This window comes from Pangasianodon hypophthalmus, chromosome 22 (genome assembly GCF_027358585.1).
Source record: "Pangasianodon hypophthalmus isolate fPanHyp1 chromosome 22, fPanHyp1.pri, whole genome shotgun sequence".
Lineage (NCBI taxonomy): Eukaryota > Metazoa > Chordata > Actinopteri > Siluriformes > Pangasiidae > Pangasianodon > Pangasianodon hypophthalmus.
Genome location: NC_069731.1, coordinates 1,152,858 through 1,178,268, shown reverse-complemented (window position 1 = coordinate 1,178,268; position 25,411 = coordinate 1,152,858). Strand labels below are relative to the sequence as shown.

General features: G+C 41.5%; 1 protein-coding gene across 4 annotated transcripts in view; it reads left to right on the top strand.

The window, feature by feature from the left end:
• The window catches only part of nek11 (NIMA-related kinase 11), a 54,455-nt gene that overhangs the window by 15,170 nt on the left and 13,874 nt on the right, over positions 1-25,411 (top strand). For all 4 annotated transcript variants that reach the window (XR_008300738.1, XR_008300737.1, XM_053227968.1 and 1 more), the window contains exons 4-13: positions 4,709-4,827; positions 4,979-5,043; positions 5,531-5,657; positions 7,294-7,443; positions 10,499-10,577; positions 11,111-11,181; positions 11,615-11,734; positions 12,720-12,813; positions 12,997-13,099; positions 23,945-24,045. Coding sequence is in view for 2 of the 4 variants with exons in the window: in XM_053227968.1 (XP_053083943.1) it covers positions 4,709-4,827; positions 4,979-5,043; positions 5,531-5,657; positions 7,294-7,443; positions 10,499-10,577; positions 11,111-11,181; positions 11,615-11,734; positions 12,720-12,813; positions 12,997-13,099; positions 23,945-24,045 (1,029 nt within the window). In the remaining 2 variants the exon portion in view is untranslated. The remainder of the gene's footprint in view (positions 1-4,708; positions 4,828-4,978; positions 5,044-5,530; positions 5,658-7,293; positions 7,444-10,498; positions 10,578-11,110; positions 11,182-11,614; positions 11,735-12,719; positions 12,814-12,996; positions 13,100-23,944; positions 24,046-25,411) is intronic.

Here is a 25,411-nt window from a genome sequence, read left to right as displayed (position 1 = left end):
AAAGTGCACCCCTGACTATGTGCATGTTGAACATCCCATTCCAGATTTAGCTGTTATAATAAGCTCCACTCTTCTGGGAAGGCTTTGAAAGGTGTTCAGTAAAGGTGTTCAGTGGGGTTGAGGTCAGGGCTCTGTGCAGGACACTCGAGTTCTTCCACTCCAACCTTCACACACCATGTCTTCATGGAGCTCGCTTTGTGCACAGGGGCATTGTCGTGCTGGAACAGGTTTGAGCCTCTTAGTTCCAGTGAAGGGAAACTGTAATGTTACAGGATACAAAGACATTCTATACAATTATGTGCTTCCAGTGTTGTGATAACAGTTTGGAGAAGAACCATATATGGGTGTGATGGTCAGGTGTCCGCCAATAAGTTTCGTCTAAATTCACCTGTAGGGGACGCTGTAATTCACAAATGAGTAAAACTGCTGCTAATTATTGAGCTGCCCAAAATCAAATCATGATTCTGCTTTAGGAGGATTCCCTGACAGGTACCATGTGTTCTTGATGTAACAAAGTTGTGATATGCATAACAGAAACTCAACCATTTTGACATTTTGAATTCTATCTAAAAAGGTTTTTTCTCCTAGAACCTTTGCCTCATCTTTGTAAAATTGTCACACCATGCTGAACAGAATTTTTCTCTCAGATGTTTGATATTCAACATGGTTCATCTGTACTGTGGGAATAAATTTAATCACAAAGGCACCAAACAGGAACTGAGGTCATATCTCATTAACAGCTTGACATATTGCCATCAAATTTAGTATAGCTCCTTGGGAACAAGCACAGATAGTCCCAGTGGCTTCTGACCTTCCTGTGTAAGAAGACCCCTTAATTGCTGATTCTAGTCCGCTTTTGGATGGGACTGTTCTTTGTCCTGGACTATTTTTGTTCTGGATCATTCTTGGTCTGGTCTGTAGTGCTTTAGACTCATTTAGCTCAGAACTAGCTGTATTTTATTATCAGTAATTTTCTAGACCACTTTTGGTCTGGACTGTTTTTGGTCTGGGTTATTTTTTGCTCTGAATTGCTCCGGAACATTTTCTTCTCCATGTTCGACTCAGCCCTGATGCGTGAGGTGGATTTCCACGCTGATCTATTTCTCCATTTCCCCTGTCCACTCAGTGCCATTGAGAGATCAGAGGGACGTGCAGCTAATGATGCCCTTGGTGCCCCAGAGGTCACTTTCATTTTCTTCATCACTTTTTTCCTCTCAGCTGCAGCATCTCTGCCTCGTTCTGCTTTCCAATTGTGCTTAAGTCCTGTTCATCTCAAGGAGTCACTTGAATTGAAAGTCTCCTTGATTATCTGATCTTCTGCTTTTTAACAAGCCATTGTGTCATTTGACCTGATTTGTAACCACGGCTTGTGTTTCATTGTGTCCGTTTTGACCCTTGACATCAGAATGTCATTTTTTTTTATTTGATGAAAGGTTCCCATGGCAACAAGATGGAAATTACGGCAGTATTATTTCCATTTCGCTATGATGAGAGAACCTTTGGGCAGTTACCTGTAATGGAAAAATTGTAGAGAGACGGAGACAGAGATGCCCTTTCACCTTTATTATCAAGCGTACAACCTTATGCGATATTTCCTCCTGTAGCGGCTGGATGTCTTAAAACAGAAATGAAACTAGTGAAAGTGTGTAAGTATACCCACAATACAGCACCATTAATGACACTAGTTTACATGTGTGTGTGTGTGTGTGTGTGTGTGAATATAAAAGTGCATTTCTGTTGGATGTACAGCCAAACATCCCCTTAAATAGATTAATATGTAGCTGAATTAAATCTGTTGACAGTAATCTAATATCATGTCTCAAAGGTGTCACTAAGCCTCACATGTTCCACAAATGACATTTATTTATTCACTAGTTCGCGCTAGTTTTTCAGAGTTCCTATGGATGGAATAATGTCAAATCACCACCTCATTCTGAAGTCGAGGTTCCTGATGTCATGAATTTCTGACAGGCCAGGAAATGTAATCGGATGTCCCATAAGGGTTCTTTGGTTGTCTCTCTGGAGGAACCCATAATGTTTGTATTTAGAACCCTAGAACAAAGTGTTCTCCTGTCAAACAAGAAGCTAAGAACCATTAACTATCTGAAAAACCTTTGAAATGCTCTTTTTTCCTCCTAAGACTGTTGATTCCTAAAGGGTTGTCCCTCTAGTGGAACCCATAAAGGTTCATACAGAACCCTAAAACAATGTGGTTTTATAACAGAAAGGGTTCAGATAAATTCTTTGTCATTATTTACTTCTTAATAGCTAGAACCTGTTAGGAATTTCACATTTAACTAAACTGTCTTGGTACTTTACCCAAAGAGAAGCTTCCTAAAGAAGAAACATTTAGAACCCTTAAGGTTCACCGATTGTCTCCTTGGAGGAACACTTTAAGGTTAAATGTAAAACACTACAACAATGTGTTTTCCTACCAGAAAAGTTCCATGTAGAACCCATTTAGGAAGCTAAGAACCCTTAATTATCAGATGAACCCTTTGTAATTAATAATTATTAGTTATTACTGTTCTAACAATAATACAAAACAATATTATTAATGCAGAATGAATTACAGGGTGTGACCTGAGCTGTGTACAGAAGGACAGAGCAGGTAACACAGCAGGTAGCAGGAAACTATTGATTTTCCTCCTAATTTTTTTCTTTGGGGTTGAGATTCGGCGTGTGCAGCACGGCTCGCAGAGACAGTAAACGAGTTTCATTACTCTGAGGAAGATGGATTACATAAACGAGTGCAGCGCTGAGGCTGTTTTTAATCTCATCTGTGCTCTGGATTACAGCATGTCACACTGAGATGCTGCGCTCGAGTCTTTCTATTATACACAGAGGAGGGAGGAGGGGTTCCCTTCATCTGATCTCAGAGAGAGAGAGAGAGAGAGAGAGAATGAGTGTGAATAAATGAGAGAGAAAAATGAGAGAAAAATGAGAGAGAATGAGTGTGAATAAATAATTAAGAAAAAGAGGGAGAGAGAGGGAGTGAGAGAGACAGAGAGAAAAATGAGAATGAGTGTGAATAAATAGTTAAGAAAAAGAGGGAGAGAGAGGGAGTGAGAGAGACAGAGAGGAAAATCTGAAAGAGTGAGAGAAACAGAGAGAGAGAGTAACAGAGAGAGAGAGAGAGGGAGAAAGGAGGACGAGGGATATTATGAAGATGGGAGAAAGAAAAAGAAGGAGAAAATAAACGGTGGGAGGAACAGGAGGTGAGGAGAGAGACACAGAATGAGGGATAGAAAAACAGCGAAGCCATGAGACAGAGAGGGGGAGAGGGAATTAAGAAAAAGAGAGAGAGAAACGGAGTGAGAGAGACAGACACACAGAGAAAAAGGGAGAGATGGAGTGAAAGAATGAGAGAAACAGATAGAAGCAGAGAGAGATGGGAGAGAGAGAGGCAAAGGCAGAGAGAGAGATAGAATAAAGGAGGAGGAGGGATATTATGATGGTGAGAGAAATAAAAAAGAAGGAGAAAATAAAAGGTGGGAAGAATAGGGGTGGGGAGAGAGACAGAACGAGGGATAGAAAAGAGACAGAGATAAAAAAGAGAGAGCGAGAGAGAGAGAGAGAGAGGGAGAGGGAATACCAGTGACAAGGGAAAAGGCACAGTGAAGACTTCTGTGTGATTGTGTTTGATTGTGTGTGTGTGTGTGTGTGTGTGTGTGCGTGTGTGTGTGTGTGTGCGTGTGTGCGTGTCGATTTATTAGCACTGTTGGTGTTTGTGTGTTATATGAGTGTGATGTACTTCCTGTTACAGAGTTCACACTCTCATTACTGTGAAGACGGCGTTGGCGAGAGATGAGAGATCAGAGATAGAGATTAGATATTAGATCAGATGGCTGTTTAAGTGTCCTCATTTCCTGCGCTTTCTAATTGAACCACTGAACCCTGGTGTGTGTGTGTGTGTGTGTGTGTGTGTGTGTTCTCTCAGATAAAGAGCTTCTGAGGGATTATGGTGTCATCGAGCATCAGTGTGAAGACCTGCTCTCTTCAGTCCTACACATCTCCATCTGATTAAACACAACTACACTTCCTTTTTCTGGACACACACACACACACACACTCCGTATCACTAATGAAAGAGTCCACAGGAGCATAAGTGAGGTTCAGATACTATGTGCGGTAAAGGAAATGACACAATCATCAGTGAGTGAGAGAGAGAGAGAGAGAGAGAGAGAGAGAAGGAGATCCTGGTGAGGGGACGAGGGTTTATCATTGGTGTAACATAAATGAGAACAGGAACTAAGTTGTTTTGCAGATGTTACACAACACTAAATCTAACTAGAAACTGTTAAATCATGTGATATATTGTTTATTAATAAATTAAACATTGTAATCATTGGCAAATTGGAATAACACACTCCAGACTGTGTGGAAAATAACCCATGGACGCGTCACGTCATTCCGCATCACACCCCCGGGGTGGATTATTTTCCTGTAACCGAGCGGTCTGTTGTGTGTTATTCCTCAACTAATGGAGCTGCACAACAATCAGGACTATAATACACACGTTTTAACCCACACAACGTTCTGTTCATCATCACCTGACTTCTCCTACACACGTTTTATTTGTGTCACATGCAGTGTGTTGATGTGAATGTGTCTTTAATGATGGCGGACTGATTCGAGGTGATCGATTTGGACCTGATGTGTAGTGTACGTGATGTAGTGATGTACCGCACGTCTGTGTGTGTCTCAGGACGGGGATTTGGAGTGTAAGCTGGAGCGGTTGCGTGTCTCAGGAGAAGCTCTGTCTGAGTCTCAGATCAGGGAGTGGCTCGTTCAGCTGCTGCTGGGGGTCGACTACATGCACGAGAGGTGAAGAACCTCACTCCTCAACTCTGTCATCTCTCACACACCACACTGGGAGAAGCTGGAGTGTGCTGAGAGCTCCATGCTTAATTCCTTTACACTTCAATATGTAAGTAATAAACCACTGTGTGTGTGTGTGTGTGATTTTCTGCACCAGGCGGATTCTACACCGAGACCTGAAAACCAAGAATGTGTTCCTGAAGAAGAACGCTGTAAAGATCGGTGAGCTCTCTAAAGGCTGGAGAGTATTTTATATTAACAGCAAGTGCTTTATTCTTCTTACTCCACATAAATTTACAGTTACAGTTTTTACTCCTTAAAGCACAACACATCATAACTTTTGTGCATTTAGACTTGCATTTAATGTTGTGGAACCTCCATGAAAAAAGTTAGTTCCTGTTTTCCACTTACGTTATAGCAGCTATAAACAGTCGTTCTCTCACCAGCCTCTCTTTATTCTCTCCCTTGAAATAAAAAAAGCTTGTACAAGTCACTGTGAATGAGCTGTTACTATAGAAACGGAAACATATTATTTTAACGAGCGCTTTAATATAAACCTGTGATTTGCAGCTGCACTACTGTCAGAGCTGCTGTTATAGAAAATTAATCAACACCTTCTGACCAATCAGATTCCAGACCTCAGCAGTGCTGTGGTGTACGTGTCAGTGTGTGATAAGTGATGAAATAAGACATGGTGTGATCTCGACAGGTGATTTTGGCGTGTCATGCCTGCTGATGGGGTCATGTGACTTCGCCACCACGTTCACAGGAACGCCTTACTACATGAGTCCTGAGGCTCTCGGTCACCAAGGTTACGACTCCAAATCAGACATGTGGTAAGTGGAGCTGAGACATTTTCTTTCACCTTATACATTACTGTATAAATCTATATGTGTTCCTTTAAATATCTCCTGGAAAAACCCAGAGTTTGTTAGATAGCATACGGTAACTCTGAAGCCAGGAAGCCAGGGACAACGCTGAACATTATGCTACCGCCACCATGCTTCACAGTGGGAATGGTTTTATACTGACACTCCAATGCAGCAGGACTATACACATGTAAGATCAAATTTATATTTACAAAATGTAGGGCACTTTTGCACGGTACAGTGTATTTTGCTTACATTTATATTCTGCTCATTATGGTGCATTTGTTTTCTGATTTTTGTTGCACTCCACTCTGTCGTTAATGACGCCTAAATACAGAAGCGTCATTATGACATTCTCATACACTCATACACATTCTCATTCATCATCACACTTTCATGCTCCTGTGAGTCTAAATGCAGGCTGATTCACTGTAGAGTTTCGACACACTGAAGCTTCATAACAGAGACAGGGGCATGTGTGGGAGAATTAACCTGTCAGTCTCTCTGTCTGTCCTCTGTACCTGTCTCTCTCTCTCCCTGTCTGTCCTCTATACCTCTCTCTCTCTTTATCTCTCTCTCTCTGTTCTCTACACCTGTCTGTCACTCACTGTAATCTCTGTACTTCTCTTTCTTTCTCTCACTCTCCTCCTTCGTTCTCTCGTGTGTCTGTCCTCTATATCTGTAACTCTCTCTCTGTTCTCTACACCTGTCTGTCACTCACTGTGCTCTATACCTCTATACCTCTTTCTGTCTGTAATCTCTGTACCTCTCTTTCTTTCTCTCACTCTCCTCCTTTGTTCCTCCTGTCTCTCTTTCCCCGTGTGTCTGTCCTCTATATCTGTAACTCTCTCTCTCTCTCTCTCTCTCTCTCTCTGTGTCTGCTCTGTGAAATGCCCTTGATGATGCACACTCAACTGTACACTCTTCTCATTAGGCTGTGCAAGTCCGGACAGAGAGCCTATGCACACACACACACACACACACACACACACACACACACACACACACACACACACACACACACCCCTCTATATCTGTCTCTCTGATGTATTTTCTAGCCTGCTCTATTTCCCCATCATCCCTGCCTCAGTGACTGGAAAGTTCTGGGTAAAATCAGCATTTTCATAAACACGTCTTCATTTTAATCCTATCCTGCCGCTGGCTCGTGACCCTTGCACCTTTATTCTGCCGCAGCATGAGAACGATGCGGGTACCAGCTGCATCCTGAATCATTATGTATGCCAGCTTCACTCTGTGTAGATGCCTGCACTCTTACCTTCCTGTAAACACCGCCAGAATCTCCAGATCACACACAGGGGCTTCAGACACCAACACAATCCACCTTTGAGCTGTCTGCTTCTAGTCTAAATGAGACATGTTCATTTGACATAGTTTATTGGATAATCAAGGGTTACTTAGCTTCTACAGTCAATTTCCATTTATGACAGGAAAATACTTTGTTGTAGGGTTCTACATAGAACATTCCTCAAGAGGAACAACTGCAATGCAAGTATAATAAAGATGACTTCAAGCGTATATAAACAAATGAAAATGATAGAACTTTGAATTAGTTGTGTGTGTGTGTGTGTGTGTGTGTGTGTAGGTCTTTAGGCTGCATCCTGTATGAGATGTGCTGTCTGAAACATGCCTTTGAGGGACACAACTTCCTGTCCGTGGTGCAGAAGATCATGGAAAGTTCCACGCCGTCCCTGTCGGAGAAATACTCACCAGAGCTCAACTCCTTAATGCAGAGGTGTGTATCCACTCTAACACACCCTTTAAAACACTGCTGTGTGTGATCCACTAGTATATACACACACACACACACACCCCACCATGTCAGTACCTGTACTGAGAATAAACCATCATCCAACCTCATTGGTGTTCCCATGGTGGTTCCTTTCCACTGACAGATGGGGTAGAGGGGTGCCAATAATTTGTGCAGAAAACAGATGAACTACAGTCATTCAATAAATCGTGCATCTACAAGCTGACCTCGGTGGGGGTTAAAGGTTCAACAAATGGTTTCTCTTACAGAAAAGATTCCATGTAGAATGCTGGTGAGATCTGTTTAAGCAACTGAAGAACCCATGAGAAATCATCTCTCATTTCTATCAGTGTTGATTAGCAGCCATTAAATAAACTGATAAACTCTTAGAAAAAAGATGAAAACTAGAACCCTAAAGGATTTCTTGCTTTATTGTATATCTCTGTACAGGAACCATTAACCATTAACATTTATTATCCACAATATTATTAAACTTAAAGCATATTATTCAGTAAACATTAAGTAGTAGCTTTTCAAAACTTCAGGTGAAAGAGTGAACAATGGCAACAAATACAAATATAGCTCGCAATCACTTCAGCTTTCCTCAGTGCACAAATAATTCAAGCAAACATCTATACTTGAGCTTTCACTCATTTCTCAACGAAGTGCCGTTGAGAAAGAAATGGCTTTGTGATGACTCAAAAATGACTCAAAAATCACTGGCTGTAAACACCTAAAACATGTGAATGTCCGGCAAAATATCAGTGTGTATCAGTGTGTATCAGTGTGTATCAGTGTGTAGGCCCCGCTCCTGCTACAGACCACGAATACACAGCTCTTCCTCCTCCAGATAAGTAAACTAAATACAACTGAAGATGAATAATTAAATGATTTGCAGGTTAAAGATCCTCTTGCTTGGCAGTGACAGGATTTAAATTCACATGCTAATAATGTTTTATTTATAAAACGCTATTTTTCTCACACCATGTTGCGGCACAAAATCCAACAGTAAACAATAAATAAATATTACTCATCAAAATAGTCATGTTACACAACAAGCCGTGGTGGGAATGAGAGCAGGTGGATGTTCAGGGGGGTCAGTAAACAGAAGGGGATGTGAGAGAGAAAACCAAGAGCGAACAAATTTCAAAGCTGCGTGATACAACATTTAAAGTCTGGCTTCCCACACAGGAACACCAACATCAAGGAACCACAAATGGACTGGAATCACATGACCTTAACACCCAGTTGGAGGCAAATGGACGTAATAGTTTGCCTTGATAACCCAGGACACAGGAGGGACACGCTTACTGGATGAATGAATAAATAAATATGATAATCATTTCCACACTAAAGCCAGCTTTACACTGTAGGATTTTTCTGTCTCAGACAACAATAGCACATTATAAAAGAATTCTTTCAGAGATCTTAGAAAGCTTATATTATCAGCAGCTGACCTAGCGCCACTGCGATCAACTTTGGCCAACAACAAAGTTCTGTGTGTGTCGTCTAAAATCTAAAATCTTGTCTAGAATCCACCAACAGGAGGATGGCAAACTCGCAGGACAGCTACAAATGCATTAGTGGCGATGACAATAAACCAAACATGCTAACGTACAGGAAAATATCTCCCTATTACCTCAAGCTCACTTTGAAGAACGCTTGTGTTTGTTTTCTACACGTGCTGATTTCCAGATCATGATGATTGATGATTGATGATTGATGACATGAGCAGAATGTAGTCATTTGGTTTAATGGTTCCACACCTTATCATACAGCCTGTTATAGAATTCAGCTGATTGTGTTCGTCGTGTACAGTGTGATGAGTAAAATTAAAGACGAAACCCGGGTTAATGCTTTTACAGCATATGCTCCATGACATCACAGCGGGTTTAGAAACAGTTTGTGTGCTAGAACTCAGTATCAGTAAACTGCTGGATGATCGTTAGGCTCTGTGATAGATGGGGTAATAAAGTTTGAGCTATCTGATTTGATAAATGATCAAGGATATTAGAGTTTTTGTGCATGAAGTTTTGTTGAGTTATAAACTATTCCAGTAGAAAACCCTGGCACGGTGCAGAGTGATCCTAAACTCATAAAAGATAGGATGTGATCGTGTTTCTGATCGTTACGTTGGCGGTGATTGATGACGGTGATAAACTGATGTTTTTCTGAGACGATGTTCTTTATCTGATGCTTTGCCTTTGTTTCTTTCTCCCTCTGCACTCTCCCACTCCTTCTCTCTTTTAGATCAGTGTGCTTTTTTGGCTTGACCAATAACGTACACTGATAGTGACATTTTTTTAAGTTTGTGATTGTTAAAAGGGCTATATTCTGTAGCGTTCTTATATTCTGGTGAAAAAGACTCACAGCAACGCTGAGGATACCTTCATCAGAATCCTGAATCCATTCAAATATACACGTTTTCTATGTCACAAGACACATTTGCATGTTATTTGCATACAATACTGTAATTGGCTGAAATCAGCATACAGTACAAGCAGCTCAAGTGAATTTACACAGGCGATAATGCTAACTAAACCGCTAACTAAAATGACGAGTGAAACGAGTCAGAATAAACGTGAAGCTGAGAAAAATTCCTTCATTTGTTCCCCAAACGCAAAACTTTCCATAACCAGCACAATCCTTTTTAAAACTCAAATCCTTATAAAGAGCTTAAACGTCCATTACACTGTTAGCTAACTGGATTACAGACATGAAGCAGCGTTACAACGAGAACTATACATTTACATCGACTCACATTACATTTACATAAACTCACAGCTTGGAAACTTTTTTGTTTAATATTTTACTCATCTCTTATTCGTTTCTCTGTGTTTCGGAAGTCATACAACTCACTGATGAATATTAATAAACACTGTGGGCCTGGTTTATGAATATTAATGACCAGTGGGCGGTCATTACAGGTTGTGACACTTAAACAATTAATGAAAACACACGGTTCTGTACACATTATATAACTCTCACACATTTAATCTCTCTCTCTCTGTCTCTCTCTGTCTCTCTCTCTCTCTCTCAGGATGTTGGAGAAATCCCCGTCACTGAGGGTTTCCGCAGCTGAAGCTCTGAGCAGTAGCGTTATTAAGGAGCTGACTCAGGTAAAGTCGATAAAGAAGACACAGCCTCTGCCTTTCTTTTATTTCTTCTTGTGCCAGATTTCAATAGAAATGCTTTATATTTGAATAATAGGAATATTAGTGCTGCAAAGCCTCAGTTGGAAAATGAATTGTGTGCAGGAAGACGCACGTTTACTGCTAACAAGCTGCTACTGTAGAGCAAGACAAGCCCCTGGGGGCGGGGCATATACGTTCCAGTGAACATTTAATTGGACAAGCCCAAGACTAGTACAGGATTAGTCATCAAAAATGGAATAGTTTTTCCCCAGAAGTTATGAAATATAAACTATTCTATGGTTTGAAACAGTGTTGAAACACAGCCTCTCATTTCCCTCGTGATGGCGTGAAGAAGATAAAGCGCTGCACTTTCTGTCATTATTAAACACATTTAATATTTTTCATATTGATATTTTTCTAGTGATTTAAGCTTAAAGTCAACATGCAGATTCTCACAGCACCTCTGAGAGCAACGTTTACAGATTTATGAGCTCTTTCTCTCCTTTGTCTGTCTGCAGTGTGTGAAGCAGCAGCTCTCGGAGGGGACGGCGGGGGACGACAGAGACGCGTCTCACATCGCTAGCGTGCTGTGAGTGAAGCAAACTCTCACACTCTAATCGCCAAAAACCTCTCGCAGGAGCGTGTGACGCCGCCGGAGAATCCTGGCAAAAGCGAGAGTCTTTTTTTTTGTTCTTTTTCACACTTGGTCTAAAAATACGTGACTCCGGTGTCATGTGCTCGCCGTTTGGAACGTGTGAATCAGGTGGAAGGAAAACTAGCGGCTGTGTTCCAGCTCACTCACTCATTAAACATTTCAGTGTTCATTAATTTACAGAACAAACAGCCACCAATCAGCGAGAATAATGTTCACAATATAACACTGCTAGCTAACTGACTGTGTAGCTAATACGATTCTGCAAGTTAGCCACACAAGCTAGCTGTGTAAGCAGCAAGGTTTAATGAAAATGTTATAAATAAATGAAACACTTCCTGCTGTAATTAGAAATCATTTCACTCCCCAGGCAGAAGAAAGTGCACCTGCAGACGCTGAGGGAAAGGTCAGAGGTCGAGAAGATGAGTCCTCGAGAGCGGATGAGGCTGAGGAAGCAGCAGGCCGCTGACGACAGAGCCAGGAAGCTAAAGTGAGACACGGCTAACGATAAAGCACAGTGCAGCTCGAGAAGCCACGCTAATCAGCTGTGCTAAGTGTCCTGTGTGTGTTTCAGGGGTGCAGAATACCTGAGTGTGTGTGTGTGTGCTTACTGCTGCTCTACTTAATTATTATTTTGGTGGATTTATAGTTTGATGGATTTTTATTTGAACACTCTCAATAAAAAAATACTTTTTACTCTTTACATTTTTATTTAAACCTTCAGATTACTCGTTACAAAACACGACGGTTACTGTTTTACTCTTTTAACTTTCTCGTGAGCACATTTTTGGCTCAATACGTAAAAGTTTTTGCTGAGAAAGATTTTGACACGTTATCTACAGTGGATATAAAAAGTTTACACACCCCTGTCAATTCGCAGGTTTTTGTGATGTAAAAAAAATAAAACCAAGATAAATCCTGTCAGATTGTTTTCCACCTTTAATGTGAAACAGCAACCAACAAAACTCGAATGAACAACAAACAGAAACGTTTCAGAAAAAAAGAAAAGAAAAAACATACAGTATCCTGGAATACAGCAGTATACAGCAGCTTTTGCTTGTAATTCAGCACTCAGTGTTTTTGGAATCTAACAACTTAGCACATCTTCATTTGGTCATTTTATTCCACTTTTCCCTGCAAAATGCTCCAGATCTATCAGAGAGTGAGGGATTCCACAGGTTTTTGATAGGATTTAGATCTCTTTTTTTTCCTAAAACATTTATATTAGTTTTTCACTTGAATTGTTGGTCACTATTTCACATTAAATGTAGAAAATATCTGACAGGATTTATCTTGGTTTCAGTTTTTACATCACAAAAACCTGCAGTTTTAAGAGGCGTGTGTAAACTTCTTATATCCACTGTAAACTTTCTCTTAAATATTGTTGTTGTTGTATGGGTAATTAAGGGTGTTGTGTTGAAGTCTGAACGTGTGTGTGTGTGTGTGTGTGTGTGTTGGTTTGTGTTTATATACAGACATATTGTGGAGGAGAAATATAAAGAAAATCAGCAGCGCATGATCGAGCTCCGGTCCAAAAACTTCCAAAGAGTCAGCATCAACGTTCTCACTGTGGGTCTGTGTGCGTGAAAGGAAAGAAAAGAATAGATAGATAGATAGATAGATAAATAGTAGATAGATAGATAGATAGATAGATAGATGATGGAATAATTTAATGAAAATATTATGAATGAATAAAAACATTTCACGTTGCTGTAATTATAAATCATTTCTCTCCTCATGTCTGATCTAAAGGAGAAAGCTGAGGACACAGTGAGACAAATCCAGCCAATCAGACAAGAGGATGCTACACCAAGCAGCCATCCTGGACCAATGGGAGAGCAGCTCACTGAACATGGTAACTGTCTAGCTGTGTTTTTTATGTTCGCTGTGTGTTTTAGTGTTTGGAGTACACGCTGCACAAGTACAGAGGTTGAAGCCATTCCTGCTCATCAGTGCGCTCCTAGAGTCCTGATTATTTGTTACCACGTCTCCTACACTTACACTTAGTATATTGTGTGTCTCCCACACTTACCGCGTCTCCCACACTTACCGCGTCTCCCACACCTACCGCGTCTCCCACACCTACCGCGACTCCCACACTTACCGCGTCTCCCACACCTACCGCGTCTCCCACACTTACCGCGTCTCCCACACTTACCACGTCTCCCACACTTACCGCGTCTCCCACACCTACCGCGTCTCCCACACTTACCGCGTCTCCCACACCTACCGCGTCTCCCACACTTACCGCGTCTCCCACACTTACCGCGTCTCCCACACTTACCGCGTCTCCCACACCTACCGCGTCTCCCACACTTACCGCGTCTCCCACACCTACCGCGTCTCCCACACCTACCGCGTCTCCCACACCTACCGCGTCTCCCACACCTACCGCGACTCCGAGACCTACCGCGTCTCCCACACCTACCGCGTCTCCCACACCTACCGCGACTCCGAGACCTACCGCGTCTCCCACACCTACCGCGTCTCCCACACTTACCGCGTCTCCCACACCTACCGCGTCTCCCACACTTAGCGCGTCTCCCACACCTACCGCGTCTCCCACACCTACCGCGTCTCCCACACTTAGCGCGTCTCCCACACCTACCGCGTCTCCCACACTTACCACGTCTCCCACACTTACCACGTCTCCCACACCTACCGCGTCTCCCACACCTACCGCGACTCCGACACCTACCGCGTCTCCCACACCTACCGCGTCTCCCACACTCACCGCGTCTCCCACACCTACAGCGTCTCCCACACTCACCGCGTCTCCCACACTCACCGCGTCTCCCACACCTACCGCGTCTCCCACACCTACCGCGTCTCCCACACTCACCGCGTCTCCCACACTCACCGCGTCTCCCACACCTACCGCGTCTCCCACACCTACCGCGTCTCCCACACTTAGCGCGTCTCCCACACCTACCGCGTCTCCCACACCTACAGCGTCTCCCACACTTACCGCGTCTCCCACACCTACCGCGACTCCGACACCTACCGCGTCTCCCACACCTACCGCGTCTCCCACACTCACCGCGTCTCCCACACCTACAGCGTCTCCCACACTCACCGCGTCTCCCACACCTACCGCGTCTCCCACACCTACCGCGTCTCCCACACTCACCGCGTCTCCCACACTCACCGCGTCTCCCACACCTACCGCGTCTCCCACACCTACCGCGTCTCCCACACCTAGCGCGTCTCCCACACCTACCGCGTCTCCCACACCTAGCGCGTCTCCCACACTTACCGCGTCTCCCACACCTACCGCGACTCCCACACCTACCGCGTCTCCCACACCTACCGCGTCTCCCACACTCACCGCGTCTCCCACACCTACAGCGTCTCCCACACTCACCGCGTCTCCCACACTCACCGCGCCTCCCACACCTACCGCGTCTCCCACACTTAGCGCGTCTCCCACACCTACCGCGTCTCCCACACCTACCGCGTCTCCCACACTTAGCGCGTCTCCCACACTCGCCACGTCTCCCACACCTGCCGCGTCTCCCACACCTGCCGCATCTCCTACACTTATGTCTCCTGCACTACATCTTATCCGTCTCAGCAAAACAGGAGGAGACAAGAAGATGATTTCTGGTCTTGTGTTGCTTGTAGTTCGTCGCTTGTGGGCGTGGCCTGTCCAGCATTTTATTTTTGTTAGTTCCGATATGAAATAGTAGTAGCTATATACATCTTCTAATTAAACACACAAATTAAAAAACACACTAATCAGTGTGAAAATTGTATGGTTTGTTTGATTTACGTGATACACGATCGGCTTCGTATTATCTTCATTCCCAGATTAGCTTAGCAAACCGAGCTAACTGCACTAGCTACGCAGAGTCACCACCAATCCCTGCCTCTTCTGTCTGAGCTTTATTTTCTTCCTCATGTCTCCATACATATTTAATGAGAGGTCATGCACATGGAACTAAAGTTGTGAGCGGTGAACTGAAAAAATGTCAGACCACATGAGCTGAAGGATCATTTGAGCCTTTCGTTCAGATTTGCCGCTTCCTTAGAGCATCAAACCTAATTTGCGTAGAATTGAGAAAAACCGCAGTTCAAATGTTGCTTATTTTCTGTGTCGCTCACGTACACAGAAAATGAATAACCATCTGCAGCATCGTCACTCGCTAGTGTCACTCAACGGTTGAAAGACTGTAACTGCAGTAGCCTCTGCAGGCTCCGCCCCTTTTCACTACATACATCTTGAGTTCCACGATTTATTTATTTGTGGTTCAAGTATATCGTGTGTCTCACCAAGTGTGTGATTTGTGACACATGTTGAGGTTTTGGTGAGTGAACATGGATAATGATGATGATTTTGATGATGATGATGGTGTGTGTGTGCGTGTGTGCGTAGCATGCTGATGGGTATCAGGTGGTGTTTGTGAGCGCCGTTTAAGGGAAGATACCAAAGGACTGTTTCCTCTCATGTGCGACACAGATGGAGTCGACTCTCGTCTGCTCAGAACAGATCTCAGATATGTGAGAGAAACATTCTGAGCAGAAGGAAAGAGAAGAATCCATCTGTCACAGAAAAAAGCTCTGATCTGATGTGTTCAGACTGAAATGACCCATCTACGAGATGTCCAGAATCAGGGTTAAAATTTTACCCACTTCATATTAAATTAATAACATCACAACGCTGAATGTGCGCTACACCAGTGGCTCATCTCTAATCTCTGTTACTTAATATTTCCATTAGTCCATAAACTTCTTTGACTCAAGTTTGTTGAGATAAATATCTAGGTTCACACTTATCTCTCTGTCTTTTTCTCTGTGGTCCTCTGCCTGCCCTCATTTTCTCTCTTGCATGTGTGAAAAATGATTTAATCTGGCAACTTTTCAGCCACCATGGCTTTAATCCATGGTACTGGGTGCTAATACTTTATCCTCTGCTGTATTCTCATTACAGACTACATGCTAGAATGAATTGTCAAGAACTGTTCTATCGTTTGAAATGCAGCCTACAGTATCGGTTCCTGACGGGTTCTACATCAACAGATTTGCACTCACTCCGACTGGAAATTGAAAATTTGCTTTTCTGTTCTCGTCTATGATGTTCAGTGACCCTGTAAATTACAGTGAGGCTAAATTAGCGTGCTATTTCCGGAGAACCGTCATCACGCTAATGGGCTTGTAATGGTGATTGTTCTAATCATCGCCGCACTGAACGGAAGCCAAACACCGCCTCCTCGACCTAATCGAATTCGGCTGTCGTGAGAATAAATCTGCGGGACATGTTTTCAGGGAAGCTGAACACGTGTTCTTGCCTTAATTCTCTTTAACGCTCGGTTACGGAATAAATCAGAGGTTTATAATGAACGAGGAAACAGATTCGAGCTCCTTTCCCCGAGAGTGAGAAAGAAAAACGAAGGACGTGATGAACAGGAGCTGGAGAGAGCGGGTTGTAATATCACCGTCTCTTTATTAAAATAAATTATTCAGAGATGGAGTTAAAACATGAGCAAGTACCTTTTAGGAAGATAAGAAACAGTGAGTATCTGAAGAAGCTTCACATAGTAGATGAATTTAGAAAGGCAGCTTTCCAAAAGTAAATGCTGCTCCATAGACATGCACTGATTTTTAATCACTTTCATAATATGCAACAGAATTAAAGATCAGATCAAATTTGCACAGAATTGAGAAAATGTTCATTCAAATGTCACTGAAATGGCAGCTCCGTGTCACACACCTACAGTGCTTTCAGAAAGTATTCAGACTCCTTCATTTTTCACTTTTTGTTATGTTGCAGCCTTATGCTAAATGCTTTAAATTATTATTTTTACATCAATCTACACTCCATACCCCGTAATGACAAAGCAAAAACCAGATTTGTGATAACTTTGCAAATTTATTAATAAACAGAAAACTGAATTATCACATTGACGTGAGTATTCAGACCCTTTGCTATGACAGTTGAAATTTAGCTCAGGTGCATCCCATTTCTCTGAATCATCTCTGAGATGTTTCTACACTTTGATTGGAGTCCACTTGTGGCAAATACAACTGATTGGACCTGATTTGGACAGACACACACCTGTCTATATGAGGTCTAACAGCTGAAACTGCATATGAGAGCAAAAACCAAGCCATGAGGTCAGAGGAACTGGCTGCAGAGCTCAGAGTCAGGATTGTGTTGAGGAACAGATCTGGGGAAGGCTACGAAAACATTTCTGCTGCACTGAAGGTTCCCAAGAGCGCAGCAGCTTCCATAATTCTTAGATGGAAGAAGTTTGGAACAACCAGGACTCTTCCTAGAGCTGGCCACCAGGCCAATCAGGGGAGAAGGATCTTGGTAAGAGAGGTGACCAAGAACCTGATGGTCACTCTGGTTGAGCTCCAGAGATCATGTGTGGAGATGGGAGAAACTTGCAGAAGGTCAATCATCACTGCAACACTTTATGGCAGAGTGGCCAGACAGAAGCCTCTCCTCAGTGCAAGACACATGAAAGCCTGCTTGGAACCTTCAGTGCAGCAGAAATGTTTTCGTATGATGATTCAGAGAAATGGGATGCACCTGAGCTAAATTTCAACTGTCATAGCAAAGGGTCTGAATACTCACGTCAATGTGATATTTCAGTTTTTTTTTTTTAATAAATTTGCAAAGTTATCACAAATCTGGTTTTTGCTTTGTCATTATGGGGTATGGAGTGTAGATTGATGTAAAAAAAAATTATTTAAAGCATTTAGCATAAGGCTGCAATATAACAAAAAGTGAAAAATGAAGGGTTCTGAATACTTTTGAATGCACTGTATGTAGAAAATGACCACGCATCTGTGGCTTTCTTGCTCGTGAATGTAGAATGACTTTTTTTACACTGAGATTTACACAGGAAGTGTTTCACTGTGAGATTTAAATTGTGTTTCTACAGAAAAATACAGTACGTCTGCATGTTTAAAAAATTCCTATGTGTATTGTTTCAATGTTTTATGCCTTCTGTTGATCTCATAGTTCTGCGAAATGGAATGATGTCATAAATACACAGATTAATTATCAATAATGAGAAAATACGAGGAAAAACACAGAGAACAATGAGCAGTGGGCATGATCAGGAACCAGGAAGTAAAGAAAACAGGAACCAGGAAGTAAAACCTGGATGTGAACGGAAAATACTCCACGTGTTGAAACTGAACATTTCTAAATGAAATCGTGAGCCTGTGGCAGAAATGCATTTTTAAATGCTGTTTAATAAACTGGAAGTAAAAGCATTATTTCCCTCACCGATGACAGGCGAAGTTCTCCGCTCACATTTGCTTTAAATCTCAGTTTATCTTCCCTGTAAGAGCCTTTCAGAGAGAGAGAGAGGAGTCGCAGCATGTGATCACCTCGGGCAGATCATTAAATATGCGCATTTCACTGTTGTTGGGAAAATCTGTCAGCGTGTCGTCATTACAGCACACACACTAATGACTTGTTAGAGGTTTGAGATTCAGCACTCGGTATTATGTATAGTGTGTGTGTGTGTTTCTCTGGAGCTCTGGGGAACATCGATGTGTCTGGCTGAAGCTTAATGACTGTATCAGGGATCATCGAGACTGACAGTGAGCAGAGTTCAGGTCGGGAACTAAACTAATACACACTTGTGTCTAATTGGAGTTCTTATGAGAAGTTTGTTACCTGTTCCTTATTGTTCCAGACACCAGTATGACAATATTACTAAATAAAAATACAAAAAAAAAAAAGTCTGGAAGGTATTCTCATTTTAATTTTATAGTTCTGGGAAAACGGTTACATTTCTCTGATGACTCGTCCTGTACTAGTGTCGTCTTCATCCATTTAAATGCTCTCTTTAATGTATATGTCCCGCCCCCACAAATAAATAAATTGAATGGATTGGAACGGATTTTTCAGTGCTTTTGTGTATACACGTGTGTTTGAGTTGTTTATCATTTTTTAGTCTCTGCTTCACTTCTTTTCTGTGTTGCCATAATGGAAAAGTTCATCAGAAGTCCACAGCATGTTCTCCAGAGTCTCAGTGTGTTGACTTATTCCTCTAACCACTGTAATATACGCGGCGCTTCGCACTAGTGGGCTTTCCCTCATACTAAATCACAGAAGTTCAAGCTTTAAGTTCCTGCAAATAAGACCTGAGGGAACGATCCATGGCTGAACTCCAAACCCGGCTAACAGTTTCCTGCATAAGTGATCGGAGCGGGCCGTAACAGCACTGATTAAAATCAATGAAGCTCTGTGTCGGGGGACGAGTGTGTGAAAGCCCCGATCTCATTAACCCAGACTATGCTCATGTTTAATTCTCTCCATTCATCTCCATCAAAGCAGCAGTTTAGGGGTGGCTCACGAACGGAGTGTAAATCGATTTGTGTTTAAAAATGGAATTAGTTGAAATTGTTTTTAGACTGTAAGTGTTTTACGATCAGAACTCATCAGATCTCACGCTGAGAAACGTCACATTTAATTGTTATTCCTGCAGTACAAAATGAGCTGCGATTAAAATCTCACATACTTTTCATAAGTTTAGTGCAGTGAGAGTTACTGTTACCACCCTGAAGTTGATTATTTTCCAATAACAGCACGTCCCCAAGCATTTCATTCCTCTTACACCACTTTTTTATTCGCTAAAGAACGACACATCACGCAAAACAAGTTAGTAGCAGCTATAAACAGTCGTTCCCTCACCAGCCTCTTTTCTCTCTCTTAGATAAGATATAAAAAAAAACGCAGCTTGTCATGTTCCTGAGAAACCGCAAAGAAGTGAAAACTCCTCTGTCCTGAGGATGTCAGAAAACTTCAAGTTACAGCTTTACCTCTGACTGTTACAAAGCGCTGACACTGGAGACTCCTTCCATACATGTTAAATAAGCACCTCTTTACAGAACACTTCACCATATCAACTATTATGAATAAAAGCTGTTACTATAGAAACAATAACATATATAGTTGTTGTTGTTGGCAAATGGTTTGGTATAAGAGGAATAAAACACTCTTATTATAGGAAAATAATCAACTTCAGGGTGTAACAGTAACTCCGCTTTATCACATCTCCCCATCACTGATTATTTTACTGTCACTGCACAACGCACTGTTTTATTTCCTCCTTATTATACACTACTGAGTATAACAGCGTTGAAGAATCAGTACATTTTCATTAACAGTTCTCTCTCTCTCTCTCTCTCTCTCTCTCTCTCTCTGTGGTTCTCTAAGTGCTCTCTGACACTATTAATTATCTTTAAGTGTCTCTGATTAAATTACACCAATCCTCCACTAATCCTCACACTGTTATTTATCTGGTGCAGAACCTCTAATTTAACAAAGCTGATTTTTTTCTACTAAAAAGCGAGATTAGTGGAAATCAGTGTTCAGGCCATGTGTGATGAACAGGCCGTATAATAACGTAGATTTAAAGCACCATGTGGTCGAAAGCTTTTGAGTTCCAGCCAAGTTTAATTACCAAGAGAGCATCGGACCAACTGGTGGGAATTCTCATGCAGTTATAATTAAAAAATCTCACTTCCAGAAACACCCAGGCCCACACACGTTCAGCGTCGCCGTTTTAATTAAATATGTTACAAAATCAGGGAAATTGTCTAATTTAGGGTCATGGATCTCTCCATTTGTAATGATGACATCATCACATCTCAGCATCTCAATACACGATCAATGATGCAGGAGTTAAGGCTAATCCTGTACACTGCTCCACAGAGCCTTGAGTCAATCGTTCAGGTCTTGTTTGTTGTATCTGCTGTTCAATTTGGCCAAAATTACTCACACAGTCACAAAACACACACACACACACACACACACACACACACACACACACAGAGTTTTACAGTAATATACCCTCTCAAGTTACGGAGTTAGTTTTAACCAGCTCTAAGCATTTCTAACATAATCAGCATGTTATTTAACACAAACATATTAGAATTAAAAATTTTGTCACAGATATGTTCAAGATTCATTCATTTAAATTTTACACTTATTAAACATTTCGCTAGCATTAGTGGTCAGTTTTTTGCTAGCATAATCTCTCCATGAGTTCCCTTTATTTAGCTTTTTTCTCTCGCAGCGCTGTTGAATTCTGGATTCTGATTGGTCAGAAGGTGTTAATATTAGTATTATATTAATATGTTTCTATGGCAGATTTAAAAACCGTTGGTATGGTGACATTTTCTGTAAGGAGAAATGTGTTTATGTAACATGTATGGAAGGAGTCTCCAGTGTCAGCGCTTTGTAATAGTCAGAGGTAAAGCTGTAACTTTAGGTTTTCCGACATCTTCAGGAGAGGAGTTTATGCTTCTTTGTAGTTTCTCAGTAACATGACAAGCTGCATTGTTTTTCGTCTTATTAACTTCAAGAGAGAGAAAAGAGAGAGGCTGGTGAGGGAACGACTGTTTATAGCTGCTGTAACGTAAGTGAGAAGAGGAACGAACTTGTTTCAAGGACTTTCCACAACATTAAATGTAACTATAAACAGATAAAAAAAGATAAGTTGTGCTGTCCATTAATAAAAAAAAAATTGTAATAGTTGGCAAATTGCTGTGGTAAATAATCAGCTTCATTGTGATAACAGCAACTCTGCTTCTTTCCAACATCCCATCACTGATTATTTTCCCATAACACCACACCCCTCTCGGTGTTAGCTAGCAGTCGCACTCTGTTCATATCACATTTTACACTTCTGTATTTTCTCTCTTTTGAGTACCGTAAGATTTTTGGCAGAAACGACTGATTTCTGATTGTTCAATAAAACGTCTGAGTGACACAATGGCGAAAAAGTTCATCAGGGAAAAATAAAAATAAAAATGATTCAGAAGGGGTCCAAGCACTTTTTTTCCTCTTAAATCTCCATCAGCCAATTAGAAAGCTGAAACCGTCTTCCTCACTTCCTGTTCCTGTTCTGCTCATTTTAATCCTGTACACTGCTCCACAGAGCCTTGAGTCAATTGTTCAGGTCTTGTTTGTTGTATCTGCTGTTCAATTTGGCCAAAATTGCTCACACACACTCACAAAACACACATACGCACACACACACACATATACACACACAGTCTGCATCTGGATGCAGAGACAGGTATTGACTCGATCTGTTGGGATTACTCAAAGCTGAAATGTTTGCTAAGAAATCTATAGAGTGTTTCACACACACACACACATTATTCATTCCATTCTCTTATTATGTCCTTAATAACACACAGCCAAAATGTAAATGTAACACACACTCAGTACTTTACTATCATTTTTATTCCTTTCTTTTAAAAACACATTATTCCCACAACTAGCAAACAAGCGTCCTGTGATGTTGTTAATGTAATTCCTGCTCGCTGGCTCGTCTGTTATCGTCTGCTATCAGGGCGAAACCTCTTACGTTATTCCTCGTGATAACGATAAACACATTGTCATATTGTTCTGTTCACAGTAATGATGTTTGCAGTTTCATAATTTCGTGCCTGGTTTATCGAGGATTAAAGACGATTCCTCCGTCTCTGGAGATGCTTTTCAGTTTCTTGCCTCTGGCTCTACAAAATAGCTCTTTTCTAGCTGATAACACACACACACACACACACACACACACATTTATGCTATCTCTGGCAGGAGTGTGTGGAGCTCAGGTGGAGGCCTGAACTCGAGAAATTGAAACTATTCAGGCGATAAATGTAGAGTGTCCCATGGTGAGCACTGTCTCTCTCCATCTCTCTCCATCTCCTCCATCTCTCTCCATCTCATTTTCTCTCTCTCTCTCTCTCTCTCTCTCTCTCTCTCTTTCCTGTGGTATTGAAGGACCCATGCTGCACTGAAACAAGCGATGGCATGAGATGGTGAACACAGGAAGCACATACACGTGTGTGTGTGTGTGTGTGTGTGTGTGCGCGCTCTGATATTTCATTTTAATATCATCCTAATTTTATCCCAATTAACAGTTATCATGATATCACTTCATTTAAACACAAAAATTCAACATAAAATTGTAGGTTTGTTATATATTTCAAATCGTAAGTACAGCTAACTTGAAATACTTTCTTTTAAAAAAATCTAGTTGAATGTATAATTTTGCATCTGCTCATCTACAGGAAAATACATAACATTATGCACAAAAAAATCCTTTCATGTCATGTCCTATCATATCGTTCCTCAGGCGTTCTCACAGTGTTTTATTCCCCTTGTGTCCATCAACATCGTCGTAAAGTTGTGTGTGAGTGTTAAAACCAGTTTGTTGATAAACGCCAGTCAGCCATAATTTACCAAGTGCGCTCACATCACAGATGATTAACATTTAACCACACCCACAAAACTCCATAAAAGGCAAAGGGAGCTGAAAAATGACAAAATGACCAAATATGATGAAAGAGCGTCTCCTAATCGCGGCGTGTGCGAAATCTCCCAGTAATGAAGCGCCTCATCTACCAAACACACACTAACACCAAACACACACTAACACCAAACACACACTAACACCAAACACACACTAATTGAACAGCTAGTCTAATTTGTTTTCATTTGTCTCAAGGATTTATTTTGGATTAGAATTTCCTTTAAAGTCAGTAATGAAGTGACTGAGTGTTGAATAAATTGGTGTGTAATTTAAATAAATAAGTGATTTAAACTCTACACACACACACACACACACACACACACACACTCTGAGTTACAGTCTTTCGTTATACTTCAGTCTTTTGTTATGTGTGTGTGTGTGTGTGTGTGTGTGTGTGTGTGTGTGTGTGTCAGACATCCCTGAGGACCCTCAGGCAGCAGAAGTGTATTATTCTGAAGATGGATTCGAGTCGTGTTCAGATGAAGATGATTTCTGCTCTGAAGTTCCCACACAGGTGAGGAAGAGAAAGAGGAAGTTGGGGAGGAAGAGGAAGTGGCTCTCTCTCTCTCTCTCTCTCTCTCTCTCTCTGGATTTGTTGTTTTAACGTTGCTCAGATTCATACGTTGCTGTAATTCAGGATTCAGGAGCATATAAATGACATGAAACGTGTAAAATGATGTAAGTAACAGGTTTGACGTAAAACTTGTTAAAAAAATGATCCGAATGTATTTCATCATGATGCCATTCGGTTTATGTATTTGTGTTTATGTGTCTATTCGTTCATGCTTTTATGGTTGACGTACTTCTCTAAAGCCTGGGACAGAAATGAACACTTTCGCAAGTTTGCCTGCCAAAATAACATTAACATATCCCACATCTGCTCTAACAGAAGTTAGCACTAGCATAAGAGCACCGAACACGTTTATAAGTGAGTGATGGGCGTTAGCTTAAAAACCGTAAAAAGAAAAAATTATGTTGAAAAAATTACATTGTACACCAGTAGGGGGAGCTGAAGTGCTGTTTTCTCCAAGCAGAAGTTCATTTTAAATCTGATTTATAGTCTGGAAAATACAGGAACTCTGTATAAAAAAGGAAACTGATGCTATATAACTTGGATAAGTGAACAACTTCTCATTAGAAGGTGCTGAGTTGAGTGATTATCTTCTGATGTTATGCTAATTGTCTTTAATTAGCTTGTATTCGTTATCGCCACATCGCATTTAATCAGCTCAAGTAAAGTTTGTTTGAACACGACTGCAGACTTAAAGAGGAAGATTACCCAGAAGGCATTGCAACCAGACACAGAGAAACGGGAGATGAAAGAGATTATTTTGCTTTGTCAGGGATGCTTCGTAAAGTGCCGAGCTTTTGTAGTCGTTCAGAATGTTAGCTGTCCATCAAACAAGGAGGCGGGGCAAGAGAAAACGAGGAGCGATACGTGAAACTGCACATTTTATTGATGAGTATTTCAATAAAACTGAAACAAGAATGTTGTGTTTTTGTAATGACTGTAAATATATATATATGTACATATATATAAAAATAACAGGGAGTCAGAATGTCTCTGAGGCCCTCTAGTGGCTGGCTGCGGTACAGTTTTTAACCCCGCCCATTCCCATGTTAGTGAATGGGAAAGATTCAGAAATGGGAAATTCCAGTTTAAGTTACATCTTCAAAATTATTTTTGGGAATAGTGTTCTGTTGTTTTTACAAGTTCTGTTGACCCTGATACATCTGCCAGTATTTCTCCTCACAATAAATGTGTTTTATAGGAGTTATTTGGTGATAAATAAAAGGGCGTGGTCAATGAGGTGATTGACAGTTGTGGTCATGACAGTCGAGTCATGAGTTGCATGCACCTTCCAACACACACCTGAAGC